At 43.1% G+C, this 19,024-nt stretch overlaps 1 protein-coding gene across 2 annotated transcripts in view; it reads right to left on the bottom strand.

The window, feature by feature from the left end:
• Nucleotides 1-14,451, bottom strand: part of TOX (thymocyte selection associated high mobility group box) — a 342,737-nt gene extending 328,286 nt beyond the window's left edge. The window contains exon 1 of one of the 2 annotated variants that reach the window (XM_073583952.1): nucleotides 13,999-14,451. In XM_073583952.1, the coding sequence (XP_073440053.1) occupies nucleotides 13,999-14,100 (102 nt within the window). In that variant the 5' untranslated portion in view covers nucleotides 14,101-14,451. The remainder of the gene's footprint in view (nucleotides 1-13,998) is intronic. The other variant, XM_073583953.1, reaches the window with a different exon arrangement.
• Nucleotides 14,452-19,024: the final 4,573 nt, after the last annotated feature.

Below are 19,024 nucleotides of genomic sequence, written 5' to 3'. Positions count from 1 at the left end.
AAATAATGCATTAGGCCGTAATCCCTTAAATCAACAACTAGAAGTAAAAAAAAAAATCCCAGCCTGTCCAGTTGGGAGCATTTGCTTTCTGGGTCCTTTTATTGTATTGTTTATATTCTTTTCAGTCTTTTCCTAGTTGTATTCCAGAGTCAGACGTTACGAATTTCAATGTTTCTCATTTTAAACTCGTTTTACGAATAGTTCACGCATTTAATATATGTCCTATAGTGAAGCAACAGCACAATGCCAGTTGTTACTATGATATTCTTGATCAAATACTTAAAATATCAATAGAAACCACAGTAGACTCTCCATCTAAAGCCTTTTAGGATTTCGGCCAAGGCTCCAAGATGCAAATATCAGTTTCTGGAGCTTAGTTGCATAAACATCCATCAAGCTGTGCTTTTAAAACCTACCCGCCAATAAATAGTAGGAGGACAGCCTACAAATTCACTGATCCAAATACTGAAGGATTTTGACAGATTCCCTTAGCTAGATATGACATGTGTATCGATAATGAGCTTGTTTTGACTTGGTATGGACGGTCTTCTCATCTGAAAAGTATTTTGCACCCTCCATCTCAATACTTCAAGTTGCCAAGAGCACAAATGTTGTAGAAATACAGACGCTTTTAACATTACGGGCAAGGGAAGCAAATCAAACACTGGATCAAAAAGAGTCCTTGGAAGCTCAATGACTAGAAATTATAATACTTTACATTAAACAAAAATCATACCGAAGAACAGCTGAGGCCATTAAAACAGACTTTTATGAACCCATCTGACATAATGCAATATTGATTTAAACGGCTTAACTCAAACCACGTACAAGATATATTAAATCAGCCAGTCATGGTTGAAAGGAATGGAAGTATTTTATGTCACTATAAACATGGATAATATGATTTTCATGGCAGTTCTGAAATACCATATGTAAATATGCTTAAAGAGGAAGTATTACTAATTATACAACATGTACGTCATTGGAATAAAACGAATAAATGAAATAACATAGACAACAAATAAACAGCACCACCATAAAATGGGCAAGCTTTTAATGACAAGTGCATCCAGTGCCATCCCATTACTTTTAGCCTTGTGACGTTAAACACGTTTTTCTACAAAAATTCTTTAGTTTTCTAACAAATTCATGGTAGGCTTAGATGGTTGGCTGACAGGAGCTTCAAACTGTCCCAATTCAGTAGGTTATTTTTCCATGGCTGGTAAGTGTTCTGAAACGTCCTGCTTACTCCTTCACCAGCTTTGGCTTTGGGGTAGATTTCAAAGAGGCCTTTCAGGATTTACATAAGTCAAATATAAAGTCACTGCACACGTGGATTTTTGCAAAAGTGGAAAATCTTTATTTCTATTGGACGGTGAAGAAGCGACAGCTTTTTTGACGTTTCGGCCTCACAATGGCCTTTATCATATAGTCGCCCTTCGAGAAGAAAGATTGTAGTCATCGGTTAGATAGTTTCACTGTTAGACAATGTTTTTAGAGTAAATGGATTGTCCTTTGTAGCAAGTGGTCCTGGTTCAAGGGAATCCACAACTGTGTGAATGTGCCCAAGGCTAATTGCCTTTAAGATAAGTGATTCTAGAGGATCCACAATTATGCCAGTGTGCCCAAGGTACATCTCAATCATTGGTCGCAGTGGTGGATGCACAGGCACGGCGGTGCCTGCATCCACCACTGCCACCAATGATTGCGATGTACCTTGGGCACACTGGCATAATTGTGGATCCTCTAGAATCACTTATCTTAAAGGCAATTAGCCTTGGGCACATTCACACAGTTGTGGATTCCCTTGAACCAGGACCACTTGCTACAAAGGACAATCCATTTACTCTAAAAACATTGTCTAACAGTGAAACTATCTAACCTATGACTACAATCTTTCTTCTCGAAGGGCGACTATATGATAAAGGCCATTGTGAGGCCGAAACGTCAAAAAAGCTGTCGCTTCTTCACCGTCCAATAGAAATAAAGATTTTCCACTTTTGCAAAAATCCACGTGTGCAGTGACTTTATATTTGACTTATGCTAGCGGGACTACCAGTTCCCTTCTCACTAGCACCGTATATCCACACCTCTTAGTCGAGTGCTAACCATCTCTATTACTTTTCAGGATTTACAGTCGTACTCCTAAAGTATTAAGTTGCCCCTATAACTGGATTGGGGATCACATTCTGATAGATGTAAGTGTGATCGCTGTTAGCCCCACAATCCTGAGACCTTGTTTGTGGAAGCTAGGAGACAGGCTGTGCAGCACCCAATCTCGAATTAGGCAAAGGTGTGCATTCTCATCCTACGCTCAATTCCTTGTTTATGTGACTACCGGAGACAGTCAAGTGTAGCCTTCTGCTATTTCCACAGACAATGGATTGAGTCGGAGTTGAGCATGCGCAGTGCACCTCTGCTCCAGTTAAGATGGGGCTCTGCAGATCCCTGATCTTGAGATAGTGAGGGGTCAGGCCCAGCAATCAGTAAGAAATTCACTATATGAATAAGGAAATAGGGTATAACTTAAAGGGAACCTGTCACCAGAAAACACAATATTAACTTACAGATAAGGAGTTAATCTGTAGACTAACATCATTCTTTACCTGCCCATCACAAGCACTCATCCGAACATTGCTGGGAGAATATTAACTTTATTTCCCCCGGCAGCGTTGGGGTTTCAGTCATGGGGGAGGTGCCGGTTCAGCCCCCGCTTTGAGTAAAGAGAGCAGCCACTGTAACTAAATCACTGGCACTGACTGACAGCCGGCCCCAATGCCAAGGGGTGCGGTTAAAACCGCCGCACTGTATACTCAGAGAAGTGACTGAACCTGAGCCGGCACCACCCCCGTGACTGAAAGCCGAACACTGCTGGGAGAATAAAGTTAATTTTATACCCTCAGCAATCGGCTACGTGCAGGCACCGGCCCGGTTAGTAATGCTATTAACCTGCAGATTAATCCCATATCTGCAAGTTAATAGAATTTTTTTCTGGAGACAGGTTCCCTTTAATATTTTGAAAATAATGCTTTAAAAAATAATTGTAAATGAGCAAGAATGTGATAAATTAAAAAAAAAAACAATATTCACCTGTCACTCACTCTGGTGGTCCTGCTGGTTTTCATCAGCCTGTGATTGTACAGCAAATATATACAGAATTTTTGCAGCCAATCATTGGCTTCATTTATGATGCTAGCATGTACCATATAAGACTGTTGGGGCTACAGATTACCGATTGGCTGCAGGGGACATTTGAATGTGAGGCACATATTGCAGTTCACAGACACTGCAGTACAAGGTAATTTAATGGGTGTCTACAATTTTTTAATCTTTTTTTAATATGTGACAGGATCTGAAAATCCCTAGGTTGGTCTCATGTCCCGGACCAATTGCCCAAAACATGTCAGACGTGTGCTGCTTGGGAAGACACATACAAAGAGAAGGCTGACAGCACTCACTAAGTGGACACCCACTCTCGATCCAAGGAACCCACTTGAAAATGTGGCAGCAATCAAAATAATAGAGTTCAGCATCCCATCCAGGTGTAAAAATTCAAAAGAACTTTATTCCGCCATGTAGAGCATACGACATTTCGACGTGCAGTAGGTCTTTATCAAATGTGCTACTTGGGAAACAGGAACGCTCAAGCTCCTGCTAAGCCCAAACACATTGCAGTATATCAGCTCCACAGAAGGTCAATGACAACTTCTACAGGCAGAAAGTCCCTAAGTGTACTAACAGTATGGCTAGTTTCATACTAGCATATGGCCGAGGTGCGGAGGGCTGCGGGCTTCCTCCGTGAAGCTCCGCCCTGGCCGCGCCTCCTCTGTTCTGCCCCACCTCTGTCACCATTTCTTTAGCATTAGGTACGCAGGCCATACTGATGAATGTAGATGCCTCCGCATGCATCGTTTTGACAGTGTGACAGCCTGCGCCAAACGCAGCATGTTGCATTTTGGTGCACTTGCCGCACCATCAAAAAGACGCATGCGGAGGCATACGCATAAATCGGCACGGCCTGCATACCCAATGCTAAAGATAGGGTTCGCAGGCTGCATGCCGTCAGAGGCGGGGGCGGAGCTTTATGGAGGAAGCCCGCAGCCCTCCGCACCTTGGCCATATGCTAGTATGAAACTAGCCTAAGAAAACAACCTTCAGGGGGCACATTTTCTGAGGATCAGGAGCTTTTATTTTCTTTACAAAGATGAAAATGATTGGTGTGAAATGTGTGTCCATTTTTCAACACATTACAGCATTGTTTTACAATTTCCATATTATCGATCTACAGTACATAAAAAGTTGAGTACTACCACCTTCACACTTTTACACAAACTTTGCAATTCATAATATGGAGCTACTGGTGATCAATAGATCAATTTAAATGAACACTCATGAGAATTCAAGTCTATAGAAAGTGTTCAAAATCCAGATTCATTGGTATGTCATCTTACATCAGGACTACTATGACTTTTCCATTTGAAACAGACAGCCAATCTCAATTCTGTATTCAGAATATCACTACAATATTAGGGAAATACTGATAATATACTCAAGCTTGTCAACGTTACATGATTATTATTAAAAACAGAGCCTTGGGGGACTCCAACAGAGAGAGGGTGGCATGAGGAGGTGGTGTGGGAGTGGGAGACGCTGAATGTGCGGTTGGAAAGGTATGAGGAGATCCAGGATAGGGCAAGGCCTTTGATGCTGAAGGAGGAGAGGATCTGTAGTAGGAGGCAGTGGTCAACTGTGTCGAATGCAGAGGACATGTCTAGAAGCAGGAGTATAGAGTATTGTCAATTTGATTTGGCTGTAAGTAGGTTGTTAGTTATTTTGGTCAGGGCTGTCTCAGTGGAGTGATGGGGGCAGAAACCATATTGTAGATTGTCAAAGAGCAAGTTAGATGATAGGTGGGAGGAAAGTTCAGCGTGGACGTGCTGTTCCAGGAGTTTGGAAGCGAATGGGAGCAACAATATTGGGCGATAGCTGGACATAGTGGTTGGGTCGAGGGTTGGCTTTTTAAGGATAGGCGTGATTGTGGCATGTTTGAAAGCAGAAGGGAAGGTACCAGACATTAGTGATAGGTTGAAGAGGTGGGTTAGGGATGGTATAAGTGTGGTGGTGTGGCTGGAGAGGAGGTGGGATGGGATGGGGTCGAGTGCACAGGTTGTGAGGTGCGATTTGGAGAAGAGACGATTAAGCTCCCCATCAGTGATGTTGGAGAGTGGCCTTAATAGGCCTTAATAGGGAAGCTGACAAACTGCGTCAAAGTTCCTTACACTTGTCAGTCCCTACTCTAACATGAAAACCTCAAAAAGAGGAAAAAAAATCCTCCAAAAAATTCAGTTACAAACCAGACAGTCCCTTAATATCAACCAATACCTTACATATATTGATATGTTTTCTGTGCACTTTTTATATTTTTTCCAGGGTGCGGTTGGGCCCAAATGGTTCTGCAAACTTGTGGCCTCTGAATTCTAGTTGGCACTGGGCAGCCCCCCTATAAGGTGTTACTAAGAGGTTGTGAGCCAGAAGCCCTGCATTCCCTGTGTGAACACTGCCACATGTGGATTCTTTTTTCTGCACTGGTGTACCACACGGCCAATCCCTGATTGTAGGCTGGCTGTTTCATTTGGCATTTATGCACCTGTGCAGCTGCCATTTTACTTGCACCCTGGATTAGTGCAGATGCATTTGGGCCTGTCTGGTTTGTAACTGATACGTCGCATTCTGCCATGAACGAGAGGGGCATCCACATCAATAGCTGATGCGAGAGTGGCATTGCAGAAAGCATAAATACAATTGTAAAACAGCTCTAAGTTCGTAACTACATTGCCTTACTTGTCTTGTACCGATACTAAGTTACAGTGAGTTCAGTAGAAAGCAGGATTCACATTTTTATAGGCTTCAGAGCTGAAATCACAACTTTGTAAGTGTATTTTCTGAAGTGCCCCTTAAACATATTCTACTAAACACTTGAAAAATATAACAAACTTATCCAGAACTGTTTCATATAAAACTTGCCTTCTAATTTGTAGAGTTCATCTGTGAACATGTGCCAAATTGTTTAGGGGCACAAAGAACATTTTTTGTAAAACCTTTCTAAAAGTCACACATTCTCTTCTTTACATTTTCTACTAGACTTTTGTTACTGTGTGCAGATTTGCATGGCAGATGGTGGCCTCTGAGAAGGTGTACATTTTTCTCCTGGATGAATGCCAGATCCATGTGGATCATAACATTCCTAAGCATTATGCAAATGAAAAAAAACTGCACTGACCTGACTTTTTCTCAAAAATGTCTATACATATGTATTAGAATCAAACACAGACTTGAATAAACATTTCTTTTGACCTAAAAATAAAATTGTTTCAGGATTGTCCAGTATATATGGTGAAAAATAATTAAGATAGGTAATAAATTTGTTAAATAGCTTTGGGTCATGCTCACAACCCAATATATGAATAACATTTGTATTCAATGTCAGTCTACATACATGAAATGCAATGTTCGACAATCCAGTAGCCATTAGGTTAGAATGACCACAATATATCTTGTAGACTAAAAACTGTAATCCACATTAAGATCAACAAACCCCACATCATTGGTTTATTCTGCTGACTTAGATAATATGTATCCCTTGAATATATATATATATATATATATATATATATATATATACAGCTCTGGCAAAAATTACGAGACCACTGCACAGTTTTATAGAAATCAGCTTCTCTACATGTCTGACAGCCATTCCTTTCCAGTGTCAGTTGAATTCCAACCAGAGTACACCTCATTCTACTTAATGTGATTCTGATTAGGTGATCACCTGAACCAAATCTTATTTAATGAAGGAAAGTATAAAAAACCCTGCTGTGGCGTTCACAATCCTCTTGCAATAGGACAAGCTGGATGGCAAAACAAGTGCTAGTAATATCCCAAAAGTAATAGAAATGAAAAAACCATGCCAAAGGAGTTGAAAAGAAAAGTCTTGAGTGAGGAAAAGAAGGGCTCAATTCTGGCAGAGGAATACAGTAAGTGTCATGTTGCCTCCATCCTTAAAATTTCTAAGACGGCAGTCCATTACAACAAGGTCAAGCGGCAGATTATGGGGACAACAAAGCTACAGAACGGCAGAGGGCGAAAATGACTCTCCACTCTCCGGAATGACCATCATCTTATTTGAATGTCATTCAGCAACCGCAGGATGACATCAAGTGACCTACAAAAGGAATGGCAATTGGAAGCTGGGCTGAAGTGCATGGCAAGAAAAGTTTGTAACAGGCTCCTAGAGGCAGGGCTCAAGTCATGTAGAGCTAGAAAGAAGCCTTTCATCAATGAGAAGCAAAGGAGAGCCAAGCTGAAGATTGCCAAAGACCATAAGGATTGGACCATAGAGGAATGGAGTAAGGTAATCTCTGATGAGTCTAATTTTCAGCTTTGCCCAACACCGGGCCGTCTAATAGTTAGATGGAGACCTGGAGAGGCCTACAAGGCATAGTGTCTTGCACCCACTGTGAAATTTGGTTGAGGATCAGTCATGATCTGGGGATGCTTCAGCAAGGCTGTAATTGGGCAGGTTAATCTTTGCGAAGGACGTATGAATTAAAACAAGAAAGGAAAACACCACTGCAAAAGAGCGCACACTGAACCAATATAGTGATACTAGAAAATATTTATTGATACAAAGAGCTACACATTAAAATCATGATAAAAACATGACAGGCATCCCAAAAGTACATAGCAATTAAGTATATAACATGAAAAACATATATAATATAATATAATTGCCTATACATAGTCTGACCCAGCTATAGCGATATATCAGTAAACCCCCCTATTACTAGGCTCATGAGGACCATAAGGCCCTAACACTGCACAATAACTGAATGGAATCCATTCATTCCATATAGCCATCCATACTTATATATAACATGTTATTTGGCACAGTTAGAGCGCCCAACCTTGGTAATTGTGGACGTATGAATTAAGCCGCATACAAGGTTATCCTGGAAAAACAGTTGATTCCTTCTGCTCAGGCAATGTTCTCCAACTCTGAGGACTGTTTTTTTCAGCAGGACAATGCGCCATGCCACACAGCTAGGTCAATCAATTTGTGGATGAAGGACCACCATATCAAATCCCTGTCATGACCAGCCCAATCTCCAGACCTGAACACCACTGAAAACCTCTGGAATATAATCAAGAGGAAGATGGATAGTCACAAGCCATCAAATGAAGATTATTCCACAATATTGATTTCTGAACTCTTCCTGAGTTAAAACATTAGTATTGTTGTTTCTAAATGATTCTGAACTTGTTTTCTTAGCATTATATGAGGTCTGCATGCACTGCATTTTTTTGTTCTTTTGAACAGTTCTCATTTTCTGAAAATAAATACAAAATTTAGTGCTTGAAAATTCGAAGACATGTTGTTAGGCGTCGAGTTCCCGCCACTGCACAGGGGGAATCTCAAGCCATGTCCTCTGCGGTCTTCCATTCTTCTGCAGCTGCAGAGGTTCCTGCTCAGCAGAGATGATGATCCCAGCGTCTTCCTCAGGCTAATGCTATGTGTCTGGTAGCTGCTGCCACCCCAGGTTCAGCTATAGCATCCAGCATTAGTCAATGGCGAGCAGACGCTCCTGGGACTAAGTCCTGCTTTTCTCCATCTGAGAATGCCCGTGAGATGACCGCTCATTGGTGGTCGGAGGTCACATGCTTAGGTCCTCAAGCAGCTCAGATTGGGCCATCAGCAAGGTCCTGGAAGGCTGCGGTTATAAAAGGATCGTATAGTCCATGTGGAGTGAGTGTTGTATGCACGTATAAGTGTCTCTGGTAAATGACTCATTATGAAACACCTACCCTAGGTATGCACGTGTTGTTCAGCCTTGCCAGTTAGTGCCTAGGCTGATAGTGCAGGTAGTAGGCAGAGTCAGGGACTAGCTCCAGCGCCAAGTAGTGACTTTGCCTGTACGCAACTGTGCACTTGGTCTGCACTCCACAGTAGCCAGCGTCTATTAGTGCCATTAGCAGGTGCAACGCCGTGCACTTAGTGAGTCTGGAGAGGCTCTTACCCCATGTCCTTGGGGCAAAGTCTTGTGACCATACACTAGCGCTGACTTAGCGGTGCCCTGTGACAGTCAAGAGGGTACAGCATCTGTGTTATGCGGTACCGTGGCTCTGTGATGCAACAGAGCCCATCGCTACTACATACCGGGTGGCGTCTAACCCACGTGTGTACAGTGCGATACCGTCACTTAGGGTATGTGCACACATAGTTTTTTGTCTCTGCGGATTTTGTAGAGAAAACTGCAGGAAATCCGCAGGACAAAGTGCTGCGGTTTATCTGCGTTTTTTCTGCGGTTTTGCCCTGCGGTTTTACACCTCATGATGGATGAGGTGTAAAACTGCAGCGTTTCTGCACCAAACAATTGACATGCTGCGTTTTGAAAACCGCAGCAAAACCGCACGGAAAAAAACGCAGCATGTGCACAGCTTTTTTTTATTTCCATAGGAAATAAAGGTACTGTACAACGCAGCAGAATCTGCTGCGTTTCTGCAGAGCCAAAAATGCTGCGGAAACGCAGCAGAAACCGCAAAGTGTGCACATACCCTTAGTGTCCGCCATTACTGAGCAGCAGTTAACATTTCTGCACAGTGGACCCTGGGCTGCTAACGCACATTATTACCATCTTTATATTATTTGGTGCATTCCGCCAGCCCTAACGCATGTTGTCAGTAGTTTATAGAATAAAAGCAATTTACATTTTAAGCAAAAATATACCTATAAAGAGAAAAATCAAACTGAACATTTGGAATTGGTCTCTGAATTTTTGCCAGAGCTGTATATATACATACATTATACATACTATGATAAAAACTCAGATTAATAATGTGTCTTCAAGTGGACCAAACGCTTGCCTTAAAGAGAATCTGCTATCAGGTCAAAAAGTGGGCAGCTAAGTAACTCCTTTTGTTTTTAAATCAGCCATCGAAGTAGTATATCCAGTAAGGCCCGGATACTGAACCATATCAGGGTTGGTAAATGGATCCCAAAATGTACCAAATGCATGCTGGAGCTTAGCTTTGAAATTATTTAAAAACAGAATATTATCATCTTTCTTGGTGCAGACATGTTAAAATAGTTAAATGTTTGTAATCTATACATAATTATTTGCCTACATGGAAAATACAACCAATGTCCTCCAACTATAGGTAGCTCTTTGGGGTTTCAGTACAAGGAACACCTTGGGGCCCTATTATATGAGATTGTTTTTACAACGGCTGCACCAATGTGCTTTCATTGGACATATACCCATAGACAATGAAAAAACATTCCCGTTAAATAATAAGAGAATATTTAGTGATTCTGCTATAGCCATCACATATTATTTTAGAACTGAGAAAAGACTGTCTCTCCGTTTGCCCATTTCCACTTACAAGCAAATCAATAACAGTTAATTAGACTGAAAATTCAATTCAACAAAAAATCTTTCGCGGTCGTTTGCGGGCAATGAAAAAGAATGATATTTTGAAACAACACATTAATGCAGTGGAAAGTGAAGAACAACAAATGTTCAACCATTCGAAGCTTGCACATTCAATCCATTCATCTATGAAAGGTAATATCTTAAATGCTAGTCATATCCGACAGCATAATAGCATGTTGTGGAAAGAATATCTAAAAAATAGCAAGGCTTGATGGGTAAGGCTTAGAAGAAGTAATAACTAGGGTCTACAATGTAACATAATATGCACAGAACATGAAGCCATCCTTGCAGTAGAGGAGGGAGAATTAGCTATTGTACAGTCATTTATCGTATTTTTTTCTATATATGGTATATATAGAAATTTCGAAACTGGCAGCAAAAAAATTCCAGTTCTCTGGGTCCTATCAAGCTCTTTAGCAAAGTAATCTTTAAGCACATCTCCGCATGCTTTCATTACCCTGAGAGGTAAAATATCTGTATAAGTAGAAAGTGAAGGGGTTGTAGACTTCATTTTCTCCTGAAGGAGCTCAGCTCACAAAATCTAGTGCACGCTTCTTTGAGGCTCACCATAGGAAGCGGTGTAGACCATTATTTTCTCTCCTACTGATGGCAGGGGTCAGGCTCCCTCTCATCGGCGAGTCTAACATCTGCTAGAAGTGTCACAATATCATTACAGTGCTATCATTTTTATGTGAATAGACATTTCATAATACGGAGAAACAGTCTACAAACACAACACCCCAAAGCGCAACACCGCACACTTATTATATATGATAAGATACCCAGGAGCAACGTGAAGAAGTCTTTTTTTACTCTTCCGTAACAACTACATTTATCTAAATTTGTCTGACACCTTTGTCAATTTTTATTCTGGATGTATTGTTAAATCAGGTGCCGGGGAACTTGATGTTTAAAGTAGCCTTGTATTGATTAGTGGCTGCTATTTGATAGCTGGACAAATGTCTGATAGGTAGCTATCCCTCAAGCTACAAGCATTACAAGATAGGGTCTGGATGAGTATGTCCAAGCTGCTATCAGATCCCCCGAGCTATTTCCAACAGTAACCAACCAGCGCGACTGTAGTGACTGCAGAACAGCACAGATCTATCTTCATTGTGTCTATCATCTTAATAATGATACATAATGGAAGCACTTAGGTTGGAGTAATTATACGCATTTCACGCAGGAAAAAAAGTAATACCCAAATACATCTCTTTATACCCACCCTCGTTTTCAATACATTAATGCCGTACCATAAATATTGAACGTTATCACCTTCTACGAAGACATCCAGTAAACCAGAGATACAACGTTACATTCCGGGTGTTTTATAAACATCACACAAAGAAACATATAATGATCCATCTGGGAAGTGATGCTCAAGCTTCTTCCTCTTCCAGGATAATGTATATTAATGGAAAGGAGAAGCCAGTAATGACATCAGATAGAAAACGCGAGCGGCTTATACATGTATGAAATTAGGATCCAACATTAAGAAGTAGTCCTTAATACCAGCAATTAGTGACTTAGCCCAAGCTGAAGACGTATCTGGTTACACGCTGTAAGGTCGCCGAACTCAATTACATTACCGGTTTACTGTTACGTTTGACTACAGGACATTGATGGAAAATACATTTTGCGATCCTAGAGGCCGACGACTGGTAAACAAAGCAGAATAATTGCCATCCAGAATACTGTACTGTGTATTAAACATGCAAGTGTGCCGCCATCACTTGTGTTCATCGGTAACAGAAAACTAATTATCGGGGTCAATTACGCAACCCTATGGAAGTGGGCAGAATTAAGAGCATTTAGTGCCGTGTAGCTCGTCCCACTGTGCTCAGGTATAACGTAACAATGCAGCGCACAATCCCAGAAGAGCGCGTATCGTTTTTAATGGCTATATGGAGACAATTATCTGCATTTTTTTCAGCATTGATTGTGGGTAATAGGCTCGATAATACTATAATACCAATTCCATGGTGACTTGCAAAGCTAAACTTTTAATGGGAGCCACTTAGCAGGACACACACTGCACTTTCCCCAGCATGGTTGTAAGCCTGGAAAGCTGCCTTTGTCATGGAAGTGTTTTGTGCTAAACAAGCTATTTTTATTCATGCACACAAACCTCATCACATCAGTGCAGGGGAGAGTAATTCATGCACACAATCGCCTGCTGCCACTGTGCAGCAACACAGCCATGAGAGAAAATAACTCCAGACTTGTACAACTCTGGGCAACTCAAATCCCATGGTGCCAGTCCTGACTGGCGGATGGAATAACAGCAATAAGTAATGTCTTGTACTCTCAGGTTGATTAAAACCGAGGCTGGGATGTTTGCATTGAGACATCAGTGTAACTTTTACGCACGTGTGTCAAGGAAAAAAATTAAAAGTTAGATTTATGAATGAATTATGCCATTTTCTGGGACACATACCAATTTGCTCTTTATCGTAATTTTTGGCTTGGGAAAGGGGCGTGTATAGTCAAATGTCATGCAAAGTAGTTCTACCGTAATGACTGAAGACATGAGGGACAAGATCACAATGTGTCACAAAGGAAAATAGCTCAAAAGTATGGAACCACACCATTAAGTCTCTTTATCCTCATTTGGATTAGTGACCGCTTTGATACCCCTGCCCCCAGTGTTTGCTATGGTGTAGTGTACACTAGATTATATATGTGGACATTTTTTGACTCACCCCTCCACATATATATATATTTGCTGGTGAATAAAGGATCCTTACTTTTTCACTATTTTGGATGTGCTTCCTCCTCCTTTGGATTTTTATATCTTTGATAGAAAACTTTGCCAGTTTCCTGGTGGGTGAGATTTACACCCATTTAGGCAGTGCTGCTGTTTTACAGGAGTATATATATATATATATATATATATATATTCAAAAAATAAACACACATGTCTGTACACGTGTGTGTATGTATATTTATGTATATAAAATATGTCTGTATACACCTGTACATACACACACGCATATGTATATATATATATATATATATATATATATATATATATACTGCTCAAAAAAATAAAGAGAACACTATTCTATTTGCAACAGGCAGTTTGTGTTCCCTTTATTTCTTTGAGCAGTATATAATATACGTATATACATATGTTTGCAACTATGTATCAGGGCAGATTAATAGTGGGGCACAGCAGAACTCAGCAGTCCCATGTCAGACAGGTAACAATGTACATTGTGCAGGCTGTAAATAAGGAGTGGATGCTGACAATACAACATGATAGCATTGTGAGTGTGACAGTCCAGCCCAGCTTATTAGGATGAAAGTAAGATCTATGCTCTGGAGTTATCCTAATCTAATGGGAGAAATGTGTGTGCCCCCTCCCCAATTGCACACAGTATCCAGCAGCACATCAAGTACATAAAGTCCAGGGCAAGGCAACCAACAGTATGGATACAGTACATGGCTTTGTGTGCATGCAAGGAGCAAAGACAAGCAAAGGCTATAATAAAACATCTGCAATCACCTTGTTACAGTAGTAGGGGTCCAAACAGGGGGCTGGTCCCAGACAGGGGGTGTCAGGAGCTGCGGGAGCCTGTGCTGCTGGAGGGTAAAATCTCACATCCATCGCACTGTACACATCAAGGAAACTCCACTCTAGTTGTATGTCCAGCAGCAGAAAAAGACACGAGTGATGCAGGAGAGCAGAGCCAAGGACAGGGCAGAAGCCTCCTTCACACCGACTGCAATGGATTGTAAGTCACCCATAAACTCCACTGTGGCAGCAGGGAGCAAGGTGACACCAGCAGTGCACAAGTCCGGGAACCAAGTGCCGAGCAGTTCCTGGGTGTCCCCTGATTTCTCCCTCCAAATTCTGCTTTGAAGTTGCCGGATTGTTGCTGATCTCCTGTCTTCCCCCAGCTTGCAGAATGGCTGCCCCGTGCTCAGCTAGAGGAGGAGGGAGCTGTGTGCATGCATAGGAGAGGGTTTTCTGCTATTAGACACGTTGGATCTGTTGACCTAAATAGTGCCATCTACTGGTCGATGTTAACTTTCTCTTTGTCCTGAAAATCCATGCGCTGCAGAGTCCAGCAGCAGCAGCAGCAGCAGCACAGAGGATTATGTCACTCCATGATTATCTGGACATACATTTCTCCCATTCCTCAGCCTTGCTTACATGTACTTGCATTTATTCTGTATAGAGGAGACACATTGCTGTCTGGGTGTCTACAGAGCCACTTCTCATTTATAGTCTGGTGCTATGTCCGTGTTATAATAAACCTGGCAGTGGGGAAAAGTTTGGGTTTTTTAGCCAAATCTGGATTCCGCTGATTCAAGAATAAGTCTGCAGTATCTGCATTTGGACAAATAAATCGTGTTTCTTGTGTAATGACAATAAAGCATTTACTCTATGTGAGAGACTTGAGCGAAACGCGATTAGGGGAGATTGGTCAATTTTATGGCAGATCTGACTGATCTGTCTGAATCCAAATTGCTCTGGATGCCCCATGAAAAGAAGGTTCGTATGCTCCAAAATCTCTGCAAGAGGGGAGTGAAGGGGTTAAAGAGTAACTAAACCTTTGCTAGAAATGTTAATTATTTTTGTCCTCTTTATTGCAAGCAGATCAGTTGGTATCTGAGTCCTGAGACCCCCTCCAAGCGCTACACCCCCCCCCCCACCACCCCCGCTGGGGTCCCAGGTTCAAATCCCACCAAGGACAACACCTACAAGGAGTTTGTATGTTCTCCCCATGTATGTGTGGGTTTCCTCACACTCCAAAGGCATACTAATAGGAAATTTAGTTTGTGAGCCCCAATAGAGACAGTGAATGTTGACTGTGGAATATGTTAGTGCTAGCTCTACAAGTAAGATAAATAAATACTACAATTCTGTTCTTCCAAATGTATCTGTACAAGAGCTGCGCACTTCACTTTTTTTAAGCAATCAGTGAGAGTCTCGGGACCTGATCCCCCATTGAACTGTTTACAATTAGGGAGACAACATATAACATACATTGTACTCACCTACAGGGCATTACTGCCCTTAATGCTGTATGAGGCCTGGTGAGCAGGAGTACAGGGGGGGGCCCAGACCCAGCTCTGGCCACCCTCTTGTGCTTCTGCTCACCGGACCCCAGGATGTAATAAAGTACAGTGTGCTACAGCGCACGGAGCTCTCTCTGAGCTTCACGGCCATTAAACCTGAACGGCTGCACAGCTCCAGCTCCTTCCACCTTTTCTGGATGACTATTATGCACCGACATGTATGCACGCCACATACTGTTGTCAGGACACCAGAAGCGTATGAGAGGTGCCTTTTCTGGACGTCTGGTATGCACTGTCAAGTATGCACACCACAGACTGCTGCTAGGACACCAGAAGCGTATGAGAGGTAAGTACGAAAAACTTTTTTTTTTAATAAAATTAATGAAATGGATGAGTAAGGAGGGACTACAATGGATGAAGTGAGGGGGAGGGGGACTGCAAATGATGAAGAGAGGTGTGGCAGGGGACTGCAAATGATTAAGTAAGGGAGGGGGACTGCAAATGATTAAGTGGGGGAGGGAAATGGCAAATGATGAAGTGAGGGGGGACTGCAAATGATAATGTGAGGGGGATGAGGGGGATTGGGACTGCAAATGATGAAGTAGGGTTAGGAGGACTGCAAATGATTAATTGAGGGGGGACTGAAAATGTTGAAGTGGGGAGAGGGGGCAGCAAATTATGAAGTTAAGGGGAGGAGTACTGCAAATGATGAAGTGGGGTGGACACTTCCAATGATGAAGTGAGGGAGAGGGGGGAATGCAAATGATGGAGGCGGGGTGGAGGGGGACTGCAAATGATGAAGTGAAGGTGAGGGGGACTGCAAATGATGAAGTGAAGTGGAGACTGCAACTTGAAATGATTATGTGGGGGACTGCAAATGATGAATTGATGGGGAACGAGGGACTGCAAATGATGAATTAGGTAGGGGGACTTTAAATGATGACATGGGGGAGAGGGACTGCAAATGATGAAATGAGAGGGGACTGCCAAATATGAAGTGAGGGGGCAAGGGATTGCAAATAATCAAGTGAGAGGACACAGGGGGACAGCAAATGATGAAGCAAGGGAGGGGACAGGGTGTTAGGGCTAGCGGAACGCACCAAGTAATATAAGGTGGTATCAAGGTGCGTTCGCAGCCCGGGGTCCACCGTGCAGAAATTTTACCTGCTGCTCGGTAATGGGGGACATTGTATGGCAATATAATAACTGATCACCAGTGTGTACAGAGGCGGATTCTGTTACTGCACGGAACTGCAGAACATAAACGCCAAAGCCTGTTAACGCTCACAGAGCTCGGCAAGGTGAGCGCTAGTGTACAGTCACAGGACTCTGCCACAAGGACACAGGGTTAGAGTCCCTCTAGACCCACTAGTGTTCGGCATCGCAAATGCGATGCCAGAATAATGTAACTAAAGATAAACTGCTAAAAGTGCATGCAGCCCCGCACTAGCAGATGCCACCAACCAGCCTAAGCTTAGGACTGGAAAGCGCATGGTGCCGCTCTGATGGATACTGCAGTATATGCGGTACAGTAGTGCCTTTTGCTGGATGGCACACTCTGGCGCTAACATGTGTGAAGAGCTGGGTGCACTGTTGCACTAGGCAATAGCACTACTAGGCGCTGACTCTAACTCTGCTAACCCTATTTCATGCACAACCAAGGGAGGGAGTCTTAATGAGTCAGTCACCAGTTTCAAGCATCCATCATCACACACACAAATAGCAAGAAGAGTCTATACTAGCGCATGGCCGAGCGACCATGCAAACCCTTTATAGCAGTGTCCTTCCAGGACCTTCCTTGTGGACCAATCGGGGAAGTAATAGGACCTGAGCATGTGACCCCTGACCTCCAATGAGAGGACGACTCACGGGCATGCTCAGTAGCCCGAAAGAAGGACTTAGTCCAAGCAGCTGCTCGCTGCTGGCTAGTGCAGGTTGTTATAGCTGACCCTGGGATGGCAGCAGCAACCAGACCGACAGCACTAGCTTGGGTAAGATGCCAGGATCGACGTCTTTGCTGAGCAGCCTCCTCTGCGGTCGGGAGTGAATGGGAGACCGCAGAAGGTGAGGCTCGGGATTCCTCTTGTGCAGAGACAGGAACCCGACACCTAACACAGGGGAATGCAAATTATGAAGTGAGGGCGACCGGAGGCCTGCAAATGATTAAGTGAGGAGGTGGGTGAGGGACTGCAAATGATGAATTGATGGAGGACAGGGGACGGCAAATTATGATGCGAGGGGGAGGGGAGGACAAATGATGAAGTAGGGGAAGGGGGACTGAAAATGATGAAAAGGGGTAGGCACTGCAAATGATGAAGTGAGGGGGAAGTGCACTGCAAATGATGAAGTGGGGAAGAAGGGGACTGCAAATGATGAGTGAGGGGACTGCAAATACTGAAGTGAGGGGGATGGAATACTGCAAATGATGAAGGTGGGGTGGAGGGGGACTGCAAATGATGAAGTGGGGGAGGGGGGGACTGCAAGTGATGAAGTGGGGTGGGGACTACAAATACTGAAGTGAGGGGGATAGGATACTGCAAATGATGAAGGTGGGGTGGAGGATGACTGCAAATGATGAAGTGGGGGGAGGAGGATTGCATATGATGAAGTGAGGGTGGGCAAGGAACTGCAATTGATGAAGTGAGGGGAGGATTGCAAATGATGAAGTAAGTTGGGAGTGAAACTTCAAATGATTAAGTGGGGGGACTGCAAATGATGAAGTGAGGGGGGACAAGGGACTGCAAATGATAAAGTAGGGAGGGGGACTGCAAATGATGAAGTGGGGTGGGGACTACAAATACTGAAGTGAGGGGGATAGGATACTGCAAATAAAGGTGGGGTGGAGGAGGACTGCAAGTGATGAAGTGGGGGGAGGAGGATTGCATATGATGAAGTGAGGGTGGGCAAGGAACTGCAATTGATGAAGTGAGGGGAGGATTGCAAATGATGAAGTAAGTTGGGAGTGAAACTTCAAATGATTAAGTGGGGGGACTGCAAATGATGAAGTGAGGGGGGACAAGGGACTGCAAATGATAAAGTAGGGAGGGGGACTGCAAATGATGAAGTGGGGTGGGGACTACAAATACTGAAGTGAGGGGGATAGGATACTGCAAATAAAGGTGGGGTGGAGGAGGACTGCAAATGATGAAGTGGGGGGAGGAGGATTGCATATGATGAAGTGAGGGGGGCTGCAAATGATGACGTGGGGAGACGGGACTGCAAATGATGAACTGAGGGTGGGCAAGGAACTGCAATTGATGAAGTGAGGGGAGGATTGCAAATGATGAAGTAAGTTGGGAGTGAAACTTCAAATGATTAAGTGGGGGGACTGCAAATGATGAAGTGAGGGGGGACAAGGGACTGCAAATGATAAAGTAGGGAGGGGGACTGCAAATGATGAAGTGGGGAGAGGGACTGCAAATGATAAAGTGAGGGGGGACTGCTAATTATGAAGTGAGTGGGGCGGTGACTGCAAATGATGAAATGAGGGGGAATGGGGGACTGCA

The sequence above is a fragment of the Dendrobates tinctorius genome, unplaced genomic scaffold, assembly GCF_039654945.1.
Source record: "Dendrobates tinctorius isolate UK_male_01 unplaced genomic scaffold, ASM3965494v1 ptg000082l, whole genome shotgun sequence".
Lineage (NCBI taxonomy): Eukaryota > Metazoa > Chordata > Amphibia > Anura > Dendrobatidae > Dendrobates > Dendrobates tinctorius.
The sequence above is the reverse complement of the archived record's forward strand: the minus strand, read 5'-3'. Positions and strand labels throughout refer to the sequence as shown.